Raw genomic sequence first — 14,861 nt, forward strand, 5'->3', positions numbered from 1 at the left:
CAATTTCCCAGCAGTCAGTGGGAAATTGAGTGTTCCGCCTATCACCGACGGAGGCGCGGCTTTTGAATCCTAGAATGGCCACCGACGAAGAGCTGAAGGACGGAGGCTCGGCTCGGGACGGGCCGGGACGGGCCGGGACGCAGGCCGGGACGGGACGCAGGCCGGGACGGGACGCAGGCCGGGACGGGACGCAGGCCGGGACGGGACGCAGGCCGGGACGGACACAGGCTGGACGGACACAGGTAGGCTCTACTGTGTCTTTACTGTGCCTCTCCTGGAAATGAAGAAATCAATGCATGTGCCCTATTCCATTTTTCTTTCAGTTTGTACCATATGGAACCCATTACTTCAATGGCTACTTCCTCTGACTGGTGTTTATGATGATCAAACAATGTTTAGCAAATAATATACATACACATATGCTTATTATAGTGCTTTTGTAACAACAGCAATGTAAAACCTTTCTATTACTGGTGTTACTGGTTTATTCCTTAGTAGCCTATTTGACAGTTGTTTCTAATTCCTTAGGGCAATTTTGATATATTAATGAACCAATCAAACTAAGGTGGGAAAAAGCACACACACACACACGGATGCATGCACACACACACACACACACACACACACACACACACAGGGATGGATGGACACACACACACACACGGATGCATGGACACACACACACACACACACACACGGATGCATGGACACACACACACACACACACACACACGGATGCATGGACACACACACACACACACACACACGGATGCATGGACACACACACACACGGATGCATGGACACACACACACACACACGGATGCATGGACACACACACACACACACGGATGCATGGACACACACAGGGATGGATGGACCCACAGGGATGGACGGACACACAGGGATGGACAGGCATGTCTCACCCTCGGCTTATACACGAGTCAATAATTTTTTCCAGTTTTTTGGGGGTAAATTGGGGACCTCGGCTTATATTCGGGTCGGCCTATACTCGAGTATATACGGTATGTTATAGAACAGGGTTTGCTTTAAAGAGATCCTAACATTAAAAAGCTATTAGCAAATTCCATATAATGATTTGGATGCAGTTTGGAAGACTTAGAACCTCTATCATGTTATCATTGCTGGTTTTGTCCTCTCTGGGGAGCTTTCCCCTTGGCTCCATTGACACCCAGCATGGACACTGATGGCACGTCGGAAAAAGCTCTGATGGTTTTCCCGTACAACACGTACGACGGGACTAGAAAAAGGAAGTTCAATACCTAGTAGCCAATAGCTTCCATCTCGTAGTTGAATCTGAGCATGCGTGAGTTTTTGCGCGTCGGAATTGCATACACACGATCGGAATTTCTGATAGAGCGTTTTTCCATCGGGAAAATTGAGAACATGCTATCAAATTTTTGCTGGCGGGAATTCGGACAGCTAAATTCCGATGGAGCATACACATGGTCACATTTTCCGATGAAAATCTCTCATCCGTCTTTTGCTGGCTGAAATTCCAATCGTGTGTATGCGGCATGACAGTAACCCTGTACGGGCTCTGTGTGCAGTGGCTGTTGCACCCCCTCTTATCCTGAGCTGTCAGTCAGAAATTGTTTTTCTTTGCAGAGTGTTGTCAGATTGCTAATCAGGTGGGTGGGGCTAGCTATTTGATATTACAGCTCAGCAACCCCTTCACAGTTCCCCACGGGGACAGTTGCTATGTGCACAAGATCCCCTGCAGGAATTAATACGTTTTGCACTATGTATTGCATGAACATTCTCAATTCCTCTAACAAATAAGCCCAATCATAATATTGGAGTAAAATAAGATTAAAAAAAGCTAGCATACCATTCAACTTCCCCAAACAATCCAAAAATAAATTATTAGCTGTGGCTGAAGATATTGGTTCTATTTAAAGTGTAGACATTTCCACATTAAGTGGAAGTATGCCAAATTATTGAGGGCGATTTGCCTTTTAAAAGTGACTTTATGGCAGTCATTTGCCTTTTCATGGTTCAGCCACCCATTCCCATATTCTACATCCTTTCTTCTTCTCTCCCATGCTTTACACTGGCACCTCTTGAATATGTAATTAAAGGACAGTAGAGGCAGTGAAAGGCTCTTCTTCCCATCTTACACTGTCTGTGATTACAGAAAGTTCTGCTTTCTCTAATGCTTACACTGATAGCAGGAATGATGTGGCCATTCATTTTTATATCTTTGATTGCTGCCATTTTGGCATACAAGAGAATAGTGGAAGGCAATGACATACTGCCACCTACTACTGTCTAAGGTGACATTTCTTCTATTAGTGTTTGTGATGCATGTTTTAAATTGGCTAAAGACCCATCACTTTGAAGCTAATTTGTCCCCACACAATTATATCTGCCTTCAAAATGTTCCTCTTCCTCTTCCATAGGATGCTGTGGTTATATGTACACTGGGGGTCGGAACTGCTTTTGGAGAATCAATACTGGACAATACACCCAGACATGCCACCATTGTCACAAGAGAATTCAGTGAGCTCCTACGCATTGAACAGAAGGACTTTAAAGCTCTGTGGGAGGTAAGCTTTCTGGTTTACTAGTTAAATATTAAAGTGGATGTAAACCCAATGTCATCCTTTCTAAACTACTGCAATAGGGGTTATCTATAAGGATATACATGCCTCCTGCATGCATCCCTACCGGTCAAATGTCTCCCCTCTGTCTGTTATGAGAACCGAAAAACTGCAGATTCTGTGGGTGGGTCTGTTGTCTGGAGCTCGGTGGGTGGAGTCGTGATGTCAGTGGACTCCCCGCCCACCTCTACACTCCCCTTGTCAATATGCATTTTTTCCTGTGTATTTCTTACACTGAACTTCTGCTATGATCTCTAACATCTAGTGAAAAGACAGGAAAGTAACCACATGACTTCCGTATGCCCAATTATGCTGAGGTGGGGAACATCCAATCCTGGCACAGCAGCAGAAGAAAGGAGTGGGAGGGAATCAAAAAATAATGCATGTCTCTTAGGCTTGTGCACGAGATATGTAAATCATCTGTCACTCAGAGCAAGGGGGAGGATTTGAAAAAGTTTTTCTCTGTTTGTCAAGATTTATCTCACTGAACAATAAAAGAGGATTGCTCAGAGCTTAACTCTTTGTAGCAAGACTGGGCTCAAATGATAGGAAATCTTATATTCTACATTATGACATAAAAAAAATAATTTGGGTTTACATTTTAAAGAGAGCAGAGCTACCGAGGGTGCAGTGGCTTCAGAAACTGCTGGGTCCTTGAAGCTATGTGCTGCCCAGGATTCAACTATTTTGCACCAGAGGAAATCTAGGGTCCTTCCAAATGCTCTTCTTGTATTGCCAAAGGCTTTATAGGAACCAAACAGCTATGACATGGCAAAAAATACACGTGCTTCCGGGCCAATGAAACCCAGGAGGTAGGCCCAAGCTTAGCATCCTTTCCTTCTATTTAACCACTTAAGGACCGCCGTATTGCCATTATACGTCATCAGAATGGCACAGGCAGGCACAAGCACGTAGATGTACGTGCCTGCCTTCCAGCGGGTGGGGGGTCCGATCGGACCCCCTCCCGCTGGATACGGTGGTCCGTTTCCCTCCAGCAGCGATCAGTGATGAGGGGACCACCCCCTCTGGATCGCTCCTGGCCAATGACGAACTTCCTCCCACTGTGTATTGTTTACACAGGAAGGAGGAAGTGATGTCATTCTCCTCGGGGCGGTCTTTTTGACCGTAAGTGTGCACCAACACTACATTGACATGTAGGTACACACAGGTACACAAACCCCCCCCGATCTCCCCCCCCGATCGCCCCCCGATACCCCCCCGCCCCCCCCCCCCCCAGTCACAGTGTCACTGATTGCATTGATCATTTCTTTACTGATCAATGCATTCAGTGTCAGTTGTAAAAGTAAAAACTGTCAGGGCAGTTAGTGTTAGGTCCAGGGTAGCCCCCTATCACCCCCCAATAAAGATTTAACCCTCTGATTGCCCCTAGAGTTAACCCTTTCACCCCCTTTTGCCAGTGTCACTAAGCGATCATTTTTCTGATCGCTGCATCAGTGTCGCTAGTGTCGCTAGGTAGCTAGTTATTTTTTTAGGTTCACCGCCAGGTTTTTATATCGCTAGATACCCCGATATACTACCCAATAATGGTTTTAACATCCTGATTGCCCCTAGTTAACCCTTTCACCCCCTTTTGCCACTGTCACTAAGCGATCATTTTTCTGATCGCTGCATCAGTGTCGCTACTGGCGCTAGGTAGCTAGTTATTTTTTTAGGTTCACCACCAGGTTTTTATAGCGCTAGGTACCCCGATATACTACCCAATAATGGTTTTAACATCCTGATTGCCCCTAGTTAACCCTTTCACCCCCTTTTGCCACTGTCACTAAGCGATCATTTTTCTGATCGCTGCATTAGTGTCGCTACTGTCGCTAGGTAGCTAGTTATTTTTTTAGGTTCACCGCCAGGTTTTTATATCGCTAGGTACCCCGATATACTACCCAATAATGGTTTTAACATCCTGATTGCCCCTAGTTAACCCTTTCACCCCCTTTTGCCAGTGTCACTAAGTGATCATTTTTCTGATCGCTGCATCAGTGTCGCTACTGTCGCTAGGTAGCTAGTTATTTTTTTAGGTTCACCGCCAGGTTTTTATAGCGCTAGGTACCCCGATATACTACCCAATAATGGTTTTAACATCCTGATTGCCCCTAGTTAACCCTTTCACCCCCTTTTGCCAGTGTCACTAAGCGATCATTTTTCTGATCGCTACATCAGTGTCGCTACTGTCGCTAGGTAGCTAGTTATTTTTTTAGGTTCACCGCCAGGTTTTTATAGCGCTAGGTACCCCGATATACTACCCAATGATGGTTTTAACATCCTGATTGCCCCTAGTTAACCTTTTCACCCCCTTTTGCCAGTGTCACTAAGCGATCATTTTTCTGATCGCTGCATCAGTGTCGCTACTGTCGCTAGGTAGCTAGTTATTTTTTTAGGTTCACCGCCAGGTTTTTATATCGCTAGGTACCCCGATATACTACCCAATAATGCTTTTAACATCCTGATTGCCCCTAGTTAACCCTTTCACCCCCTTTTGCCAGTGTCACTAAGCGATCATTTTTCTGATCGCTGCATCAGTGTCGCTACTGTCGCTAGGTAGCTAGTTATTTTTTTAGGTTCACCGCCAGGTTTTTATAGCGCTAGGTACCCCGATATACTACCCAATAATGGTTTTAACCCCCTGATTGCCCCTAGTTAACCCTTTCACCAGCGATCACAGTATAAGTGTCACTGGTGACGCTGGTTAGCCAGTTAGTTATTTAGGTTCCCCGTCAGGTTTTTATATAGCGCCAGGGACCCCCATATACTACCTAATAAAAATTTGAACTCCCTGATTGCCCCTAGTTAACCCTTTCACCACTGATCACCGTATAAGTGTTACGGGTGACTCTGGTTAGTTTGCTTTTTATAGCATCAGGGCACCCACCATTTATTACCCAATAAAGGTTTAACCCCCTGATCACCCGGCGGGTGATATCAATTAGGTTTTAGGGTCAGGGTCTGCGTCGCCCCAGGCAGCGCTAGGTTAGTGCCAGTACCGCTAACACCCACGCGCAAAGCATACACCTCCCGTAGTGGTATAGAATCTGAACAGATCAATATCTGATCTGATCAGATCTATACTAGCGTCCCCAGCAGTTCAGGGTTCCAAAAAAACGCATTGTTAGCGGGATCAGCCCAGATACCTGCTAGCACCTGCGTTTTGCCCCTCTGCCCAGCCCACCCAAGTGCAGTATCGATCGATCACTGTCACTTACAAAACACTAAACACATAACTGCAGCGATCGCAGAGTCAGGCCTGATCCCTGCGATCGCTAACAGTTTTTTTGGTAGCATTTTATATTTAAATCCGGAAGGCAGTGCTTGGTTTTCGGGGGGCCCGTACGTGGCTAGGCTCCCAAAAAGTCCCCCACATGTGGTATCCCCGTACTCGGGAGAAGCAGCAGAATTTATTTTGGGGTGTAATTTGACTTCTGCCCATAGCATGTGTGAGCAATATATCATTTAGTGACAACTTTGTGCAAAAAAAAAAAGTTTGTAATATTCCCGCAACTTTTGGCAAAATATAAAATATTCCATGGACTCAACATGCCTCTCAGTAAATAGCTTGGGGTGTCTACTTTCCAAAATGGGGTCATTTTGGGGGGTTTTGTGCTATTTTGGCATTTTATGGCCTTCGAAACTGTGATAGGTAGTGAGGAGTTAAATCAAAAATTTGCACCCTTAGAAATCCTGAAGGTGGTGATTGGTTTTCGGGGTGCCGTGCGCGAGTAGACTCCCAAAAAGTCCCACACATGTGGTATCCCCATACTCGGGAGAAGTAGCGGAATATATTTTGGGGTGCAATTCCACATATAACCATGGCATGTGTGAGCAATATATCATTTAGTGACAACTTTTTGTAAAAAAAAAAATTATTTTTTATTTTTTGTCATTATTCAATCCCTTGGGACAAAAAAAAAATATTCAATGGTCTCAACATGGCCCTCAGCAAATAGCTTGGGGTGTCTACTTTCCAAAATGGGGTCATTTGGGGGGGTTTTGTGCCATCTTGGCATTTTATGGCCTTCAAAACTGTGATAGGTAGTGATAGGTAGTGAGGAGTAAAATAAAAAATGTATGCCCTTAGAAATCCTGAAGGCGGTGCTTGGATTTTGGGGTCCCGTACGCGGCTAGGCTCCCAAAAAGTCCCACACATGTGGTATCCCCGTACTCAGGAGAAGCAGCAGAATGTATTTTGGGGTGTCATTTCACATATGCCCATAGCATGTGTGAGCAATATATCATTTAGTGACAACTTTGTGCAAAAAAAAAAGTTTGTAATATTGCCGCAACTTGTGGTAAAATATAAAATATTCCATGTACTCAACATGCCTCTCAGTAAATAGCTTGGGGTGTCTTCTTTCCAAAATGGGGTCATTTTGGGGGGTTTTGTGCTATTTTGGCATTTTATGGCCTTCGAAACTGTGATAGGTAGTGAGGAGTTAAATCAAAAATTTGCACCCTTAGAAATCCTGAAGGTGGTGATTGGTTTTCGGGGTGCCGTGCGCGACTAGACTCCCAAAAAGTCCCACACATGTGGTATCCCCATACTCGGGAGAAGTAGCGGAATATATTTTGGGGTGCAATTCCACATATAACCATGGCATGTGTGAGCAATATATCATTTAGTGACAACTTTTTGTAAATTTTTTTTTTTTTTTTTTGTCATTATTCAATCCCTTAGGACAAAAAAAAAAAATATTCAATGGGCTCAACATACCCATCAGCAATTTCCTTGGGGTGTCTACTTTCCAAAATGGGGTCATTTGGGGGGGGGGGGTTTGTACTGCCCTGCCATTTTAGCACCTCAAGAAATGAGATAGGCAGTCATAAATTAAAAGCTGTGTAAATTCCAGAAAATTTACTCTAGTTTGTAGATGCTATAACTTTTGCGCAAACCAAAAAATATACGCTTATTGACATTTTTTTTACTAAAGACATGTGGCTGAATAAATTTTGCCCTCAATGTATGACTAAAATTTAGTTTAGTCGATTTTTCTTATAACAAAAAGAAGAAAATATATTTTTTTTTCAAAATTTTCGCTCTTTTTCCATTTATATCGCAAAAAAAAAAAAACGCAGAGGCAATCAAATACCATCAAAAGAAAGCTCTATTTGTAGGAAGAAAAGGACGCAAATTTCGTTTGGGTGCAATATTGCATGACCGCGCAATTACCAGTTAAAGCAGCGCAGTGCAAAATTGGAAAAAGACCTCTGGTCCTTAAGGTGTTTATTGGTCCGGAGCTGAAGTGGTTAATTAGTATGGTGCTGATATTACATTCTTAACACAAAAAATACATTGTTTATTTATTTTCCACATCTGCTGTTGTGGTTTTATAGACTTACTGACAACCGAATTTGATTACGCAGCCTGAGGGGTGAAAAAGACGCTTCGGGGCCCAGTAATTTTTGTTTTTTCTCTGTTACTCAAGGCACAGTGACAGCCTTCTTCTTTCCAGCTAAGGTTTCCAAGACATTCTAGCAGTGAGAGAATTTACAGCATAGAAGGTAGGTTCTTTTGTGTCCGAGCTATTTGGTAAGCTCACATCTTTATAGGTGGTGGTGTTCTTACACTGGTGATTGCGAGTCAATACATACCTTTGGTTGTTTGAAGAACGCCCAAACCTCTGATCAATCACGTGGGATTTCTGCACGATGGACTTTTTTACTTAAAGACTTTCGCACAATTTGTTTTATTATTTATTTTGCAATAACTTGTTTTTGCACAAGTTCGCCATAAGTTTATTCTATGTCTATGTATGTGTGATGATGATATTATTGAACTGGTCACATTTTTTTGTGCTTTTCAAATTTGACATTATCTTAGCATATGATTAGTATTAGTCACCATCCATTTTTTCACTTTTGCATGCAAGGTGGCCTTAGCATTCGTTTAGCCAGATTATCGCTTTCATTATTTTCAGCGCCTGATAGAATAGAATAGATAGATAGATAGATAGATAGATAGATAGATAGATAGATAGATAGATAGATAGATAGATAGATAATCCATTGGTTGCCACTGCACACATATCAGAGATAAAAAAAAATGGGCCCAGGTGCGCAGCAAAGACTGTAGTACATATAATCCAAAATAGAGAGCGGAACTCAAGGGTCTTGAGAGGTGAACACACAATGAAGATTTTATTTTGACGAGGCACAAGCTTGAAATGCCAAAATAAAATCTGTGTTCACCTCTCAAGACCCGTGAGTGCCAGTGTGCCACTCTCTCTTTTGAATGATATATCGATAGATAAGATAATTTTGTGTTTACTTTATGCTAACATTGGATATTATCGTTTCCAGTGATGTTATAATGTTATGTTTCATCAATAAGTCCCTTTGGTAATCAATTACCAGCATTTGTTGAATGGAAATCCCTACAAGGAATTATGAAAATCCATATGACAGTCTTCATATTGAGAGGTGTCTTTAACAACAGTGTATTTGCAGAGTGACATATGTAATACGTAAATAACAAATGGAGACACAGATTACAGCAGTTGCTTGAAGATGCCAGATCGGCACTAGATGAGTAGTCTTTGAATCATCATCTGTGTAGACATATGTGGTGTTTGGAAATGGATTTCCCTTTGCCTAGAGTCTCTGCTGCTACGTACTAGTGGCAGACTGGCAGACGTGCTCTTCAAAATGAAAATAAGATCCAGAAAATGTAGTTGTAATAAAAATAGCAATGACTAGAATGCTAAAATCTGTCAAAGAACAGTATGTAATCTTGGATGTTATCATAATGCAAATAGACAGTTTTTATTGTTGTTATTGAGCTGTGTGAGAAGCACCATACATCAGTAAGGACATTTCTCTTTGCACTGTTTCCTTTGATTGGAAAGGAATAAATACTTCTGAAGATGCAGTGTAAAGATGCAGTTACATTGATTTCTTTCCTCCTCGCATACTCTATGCCCCATAACTATGAGGATTGCACTCGAAGGCAATGGGATTAACATTCACATTCTGAAAGGCATAATTATAGCAAACATAGAAAAGATGAATCGTTTAAGGAACCTTATGGAGTTCAATTACAGCATCAGGGCTGTAAAGTTAAAGTAGAGCTATAGGCAAAACCTTTTTTTTGCCCATTTTGGATAGAGTAAGGGAGTGTTATATGCAATCTGTTTCTTATTTAGGATATTTACTTTCACTTCCTGTCCCATAGCCAAAACAGGAAGTGGGAGGAAATCCCTGCAAATAAAGGGACTCTCATCCATCTCTCCACTCTGTTCAAAACTAAAAAAAAGTTTTGCCTTTAGTTATACTTTAAGAATACTTTTATATACACACTACCTTATTACCCTTCATCCAGGAATACCTAGGAAGCAGTTGTCTGTGGAAGTGGGTTGTGACAGGTGACGTTTTGTTTTTCTCACTTTTTAAATGATTGTTTTCTTCTTGCATCCTTCATTCAACACCTTCCACCCCATCAAGCTCAGCTTGCTGTTAATTTGTATTTATTTATTAAAATTTATGTAACACCAAAATATATAATTGCACATAGTACAAAGACAATTTAAGCCCTCCCTAGAGGTAACTCTACAAACACTTTCTCTGGAGATTTTTTCAATGGAAATAGATTGTTAGCACTGTATTTATGGGTTGTGGAATGTAAATGAAACACCTTTAAAGTAGAAATATTGCCAGAAGAAAGAAAAAGCTTATTAAATCACTCAGCGATTTCTGTGCCCATAGCAATTATCCAAATTAAAGTCCAAACAATGGATGTTAAATAAAAAAAAATTTCTGTCATCACTGGCTGCAGCTCCTCCCGCTTGATGCCTAAAAATATAAGTGTTTCTGTAGAGGGAGTTACAGACAGCACTGAGCTCCAGCCCCATCCATTCTCCATTCTGCCTTGCCCTGTCTCCTCATCTCTCCTGTTTAGTGCACACAGAGCAGTTGTGTGTGTGTGTCTGTTTACATGTCTGTGTGTGTACATTTCTCTGTGTGTACATGCCTGCATGTATGTACATGTTTCTGTGTGTATGTACATGCATGTCATATATATATATATATACACATGTGAGTGGTGCTGAGAGCATACAGGTGTAAGGGGGGCTGAGAGCATACAGGTGTAAGGGGGCTGAGAGCATACAGGTGTAAGGGGGGCTGAGAGCGTACAGGTGTAAGGGGGGCTGAGAGCGTACAGGTGTAAGGGGGCTGAGAGCATACAGGTGTAAGGGGGGCTGAGAGCGTACAGGTGTAAGGGGGGCTGAGAGCGTACAGGTGTAAGGGGGGCTGAGAGCGTACAGGTGTAAGGGGGGCTGAGAGCATACAGGTGTAAGGGGGGCTGAGAGCGTACAGGTGTAAGGGGGGCTTAGAGCGTACAGGTGTAAGGGGGGCCGAGAGCGTACAGGTGTAAGGGGGGCTGAGAGCTTACAGGTGTAAGGGGGGCTGAGAGCATACAGGTGTGAGGGGGCTGAGAGTGTACAGGTGCAAGGGGGGCTGAGAACATACAGGTGTGAGAGGGGCTGAGAGCGTACAGGTGGGAGGGGGGGTTGAGAGTGTACAGGTGTGAGGGGAGCTGAGAGTGTACAGGTGTGAGGGGGGCTGAGAGCATACAGGTGTGAGCATACAGGTGTGAGGGGGGTTGAGAGTGTACAGGTTTGAGGGGGGCTGAGAGTGTACAGGTGTGAGCATACAGGTGTGAGGGGGGGTTGAGAGTGTACAGGTGTGAGGGGGCTGAGAGTGTATAGGTGTGAGCATACAGGTGTGAGCGGGGTTGAGAGTGTACAGGTGTGAGGGGGAGCTGAGAGTGTACAGGTGTGAGGGGGGCTGAGAGTGTACAGGTGTGAGCATGCAGGTGTGAGGGGGACTGAGAGCGTACAGGTGTGAGGGGGGTTGAGAGTGTACAGGTGTGAGGGGGGCTGAGAGCGTACAGGTGTGAGGGGGGCTGAGAGCATACAGGTGTGAGGGGGACGAGAGCATACAGGTGTGAGGGGGGTTGAGAGTGTACAGGTGTGAGGGGGACGAGAGCATACAGGTGTGAGGGGGGTTGAGAGTGTACAGGTGTGAGGGGGAGCTAGAGGCGATTCAGTTCGCATTGTGCGCTATACAAGTATTTCATTCATTCATTCATTCATACAGGTGTGAGCATACAGGTGTGAGGGGGGCTGAGAGCATACAGGTGTGAGGGGGGCTGAGAGTGTACAGGTGTGAGGGGGGCTGAGAGTGTACAGGTGTGAGGGGGGCTGAGAGTGTACAGGTGTGAGCATGCAGGTGTGAGGGGGGCTGAGAGCGTACAGGTGTGAGGGGGGTTGAGAGTGTACAGGTGTGAGGGGGGCTGAGAGCGTACAGGTGTGAGGGGGGCTGAGAGCATACAGGTGTGAGGGGGACTAGAGCATACAGGTGTGAGGGGGGTTGAGAGTGTACAGGTGTGAGGGGGAGCTGAGAGTGTACAGGTGTGAGGGGGCTGAGAGCGTACAGGTGTGAGCATACAGGTGTGAGGGGGGTTGAGAGTGGACAGGTGTGAGGGGGAGCTGAGAGTGTACAGGTGTGAGGGAGAGCTGAGAGTGTACAGGTGTGAGGGGGCTAAGAGTGTACAGGTGTGAGCATACAGGTGTGAGGGGCGGCTGAGAGTGTACAGGTGTGAGGGGGGGCTGAGAGTGTACAGGTGTGAGGGGGGGCTGAGAGTGTACAGGTGTGAGGGGCGCTGAGAGTGTACAGGTGTGAGGGGGGGCTGAGAGTGTACAGGTGTGAGGGGGGCTGAGAGTGTACAGGTGTGAGGGGGGCTGAGAGTGCACATGTGTGAGCATACAGGTGTGAGGGGGCTGAGAGCGTACAGATGTGAGGGGGGCTGAGATGTGGGGGCCTGAGAACGTACAGGTGCGAGGGGGGCTGAGAGTGTACAGGTGTGAGGGGGGCTGAGAGTGTACAGGTGTAAGGGGGGCTGTGAGCATACAGGTGTGAGGGGGCTGAGAGCATACAGGTGTGAGGGGGCTGAGAGTGTACAGGTGTGAGGGGGGGCTGAGAGTGTACAGGTGTGAGGGGGGCTGAGAGTGTACAGGTGTGAGGGGGGCTGAGAGTGCACATGTGTGAGCATACAGGTGTGAGGGGGCTGAGAGCGTACAGATGTGAGGGGGGCTGAGATGTGGGGGCCTGAGAACGTACAGGTGCGAGGGGGGCTGAGAGTGTACAGGTGTGAGGGGGGCTGAGAGTGTACAGGTGTAAGGGGGGCTGTGAGCATACAGGTGTGAGGGGGCTGAGAGCATACAGGTGTGAGGGGGCTGAGAGTGTACAGGTGTGAGGGGGGCTGAGATTGCACAGGTGTGAGGGGGGCTGAGAGCATACAGGTGTGAGGGGGACTGAGGCACTGAAGAACTTGGTTGGTGGAATGGCTAGTGGAGCGGCCAGTGGCAGGACCCTGGGGAATGTTGGTGGTTAGGCTCGGGGGGGGGGGGCAGGCCTAAAACTATGTAAGAGGCCCCACAATTTCTGACGGCTGCCCTACCTGTACTAGTGTAGTAGCCAGTGTGTTCTGTTGTCGGCTTGTTTTTTTTTTGTGAGTAAAAGCAGCAATCATTCACAACACAAGCTGATAGTTTCCACTCTCTATGTGTCCTGAATAGCTGGCAGCATGCAGCGTAAATTAAACAGGAGAGATAGGGAAGCAGCACAACATAGTGATATTCGTTGTTGCAGCTTAGAAGGATGAGAGGTGGGAGTTGGGTCCTGTGTGCACTGCCCATCAGTCCCTCATCTCTTCCTATCAGTCATAGCACTGTTTTCCCGGTGAGGGTTGTTGGGTAGCTAGGCAGGTGGTCAGGGTCTGCATGGATTTAAGGGGTTTAATAATCTTTATTTTTGTTCATTATTACTTCTTCTTTAAGAGTCCTATGAAACATAAAGGTAGAACATTTAGGAATCTATTTATCAATATTTTCACCTAAGATTCATCCATTTTCTAATTGAATCCTTTGTGAAAAGTGTGAGTCTTAAGTTGAGTAAATTGATAAATAGACTGTTAAACTCCTACCACATTGGGCAAGCTTTGGTAATTCTTTAACCATGCTGTTATTAACCTTTTATGTTTTGTTGTTGTTAGGTGTTAGATTCATTTAAATGAAAGAATCAATGTGGTCTAGTTTTTTTTTTTTACTTGAAATGATTGGATCAGGTATCTGAAGTAGAATATTTAACTTTATTTGTACATTTGTTTAAATGAAAATATTGAGGTTGAGTTCTCAGGCTTATTACCTAGTGACCATGTTACCTGAGGTTCGCTTTTACCCTCGCGTTCTATGTTTACTTGCATGGCTGTTTATTACCTAACTTGTATATTGGTCGAATTGTGATAACAGATCTGAGGTTCTATATTTATACCCGCACATGTACTGTAATTTGAATTACTGCTGATTTCTTTGCCCGCTGGTATATTCAAGCGTTAGATATTTTGCTGTATACTGTGGCACAGATGTTCTGGAACTCTTTTCTGTGCTAGTTAATACACTTTGTCTTTGATATAAAAAAGAAAAAAAAAGAAAAAATATAAAATATAAAAATGCAGCGACAGTGTGTGACGCAGACTCACAGCATAACCATTAACAATGTATGTTTACCTAAAATGTTTGGATACTGTAGGAAATAATTAGAACATTTACTGGTATCCAGAGCTCCATTAGAGAGATTTCTCCTTCAATTCTCGTCACCTTTTTACCTCTCCAAACTTACTTTTCTTTTATTTCCCCATGTTTGCCCTCTTTTTTCTTTTCTTTGGTTATTTCTGGCTCACCCAACTTAGTACTCCAAAATCCTCATAACCTTATAATATTTCCCTGTTAAAAACCTACATTGGGAACATGTTGCACCCACAGGCGTTTGAAATGACTCTCCAATCCCCACCATCCCAACAAGTCCTTGTATGTATTCAAATAGAATATTGCAAAGAGAACAGTGATGTAGGTGGCCCAAGAGACTTGCCAAAGCACATTTCCTTCTGGGATTGTAATCTAAACTATTATGTATTTTTTTCCCATTCCACCTCCCTATAGCCACCGCTGTGCTATTGGATGATGTGAATTAATATTTTCTGTCCAATTTTCTCGTTGTCTTTCTCTTATGATGTAAATAAAGAATTTATTTAACCACTTGCTTACGGGACACTTAAACCCCCTTCCTGCCCAGACCAATTTTCAGCTTTCAGCGCTGTCACATTTTGAATGACAATTGCGCGGTCATGCTACACTGTACCCAAATTACATTGTTGTCATTTTTTTCACACAAAT

The 14,861-nt window shown here is 44.3% G+C and overlaps 1 protein-coding gene across 5 annotated transcripts in view; it reads left to right on the forward strand.

Annotated features, from left to right (window-relative positions):
• Window positions 1–14,861, forward strand: part of RAPGEF4 (Rap guanine nucleotide exchange factor 4) — a 497,448-nt gene that overhangs the window by 85,565 nt on the left and 397,022 nt on the right. For all 5 annotated transcript variants that reach the window (XM_077448013.1, XM_077448014.1, XM_077448015.1 and 2 more), the window contains exon 4: window positions 2,422–2,568. In XM_077448013.1, coding sequence (XP_077304139.1) covers window positions 2,422–2,568 — 147 coding nt within the window. The remainder of the gene's footprint in view (window positions 1–2,421; window positions 2,569–14,861) is intronic.

This window comes from Lithobates pipiens, unplaced genomic scaffold (genome assembly GCF_037356315.1).
Source record: "Lithobates pipiens isolate NorthernLeopardFrog02 unplaced genomic scaffold, aLitPip1_a1.2 Scaffold_22, whole genome shotgun sequence".
Classification (NCBI taxonomy): Eukaryota; Metazoa; Chordata; class Amphibia; order Anura; family Ranidae; genus Lithobates; species Lithobates pipiens.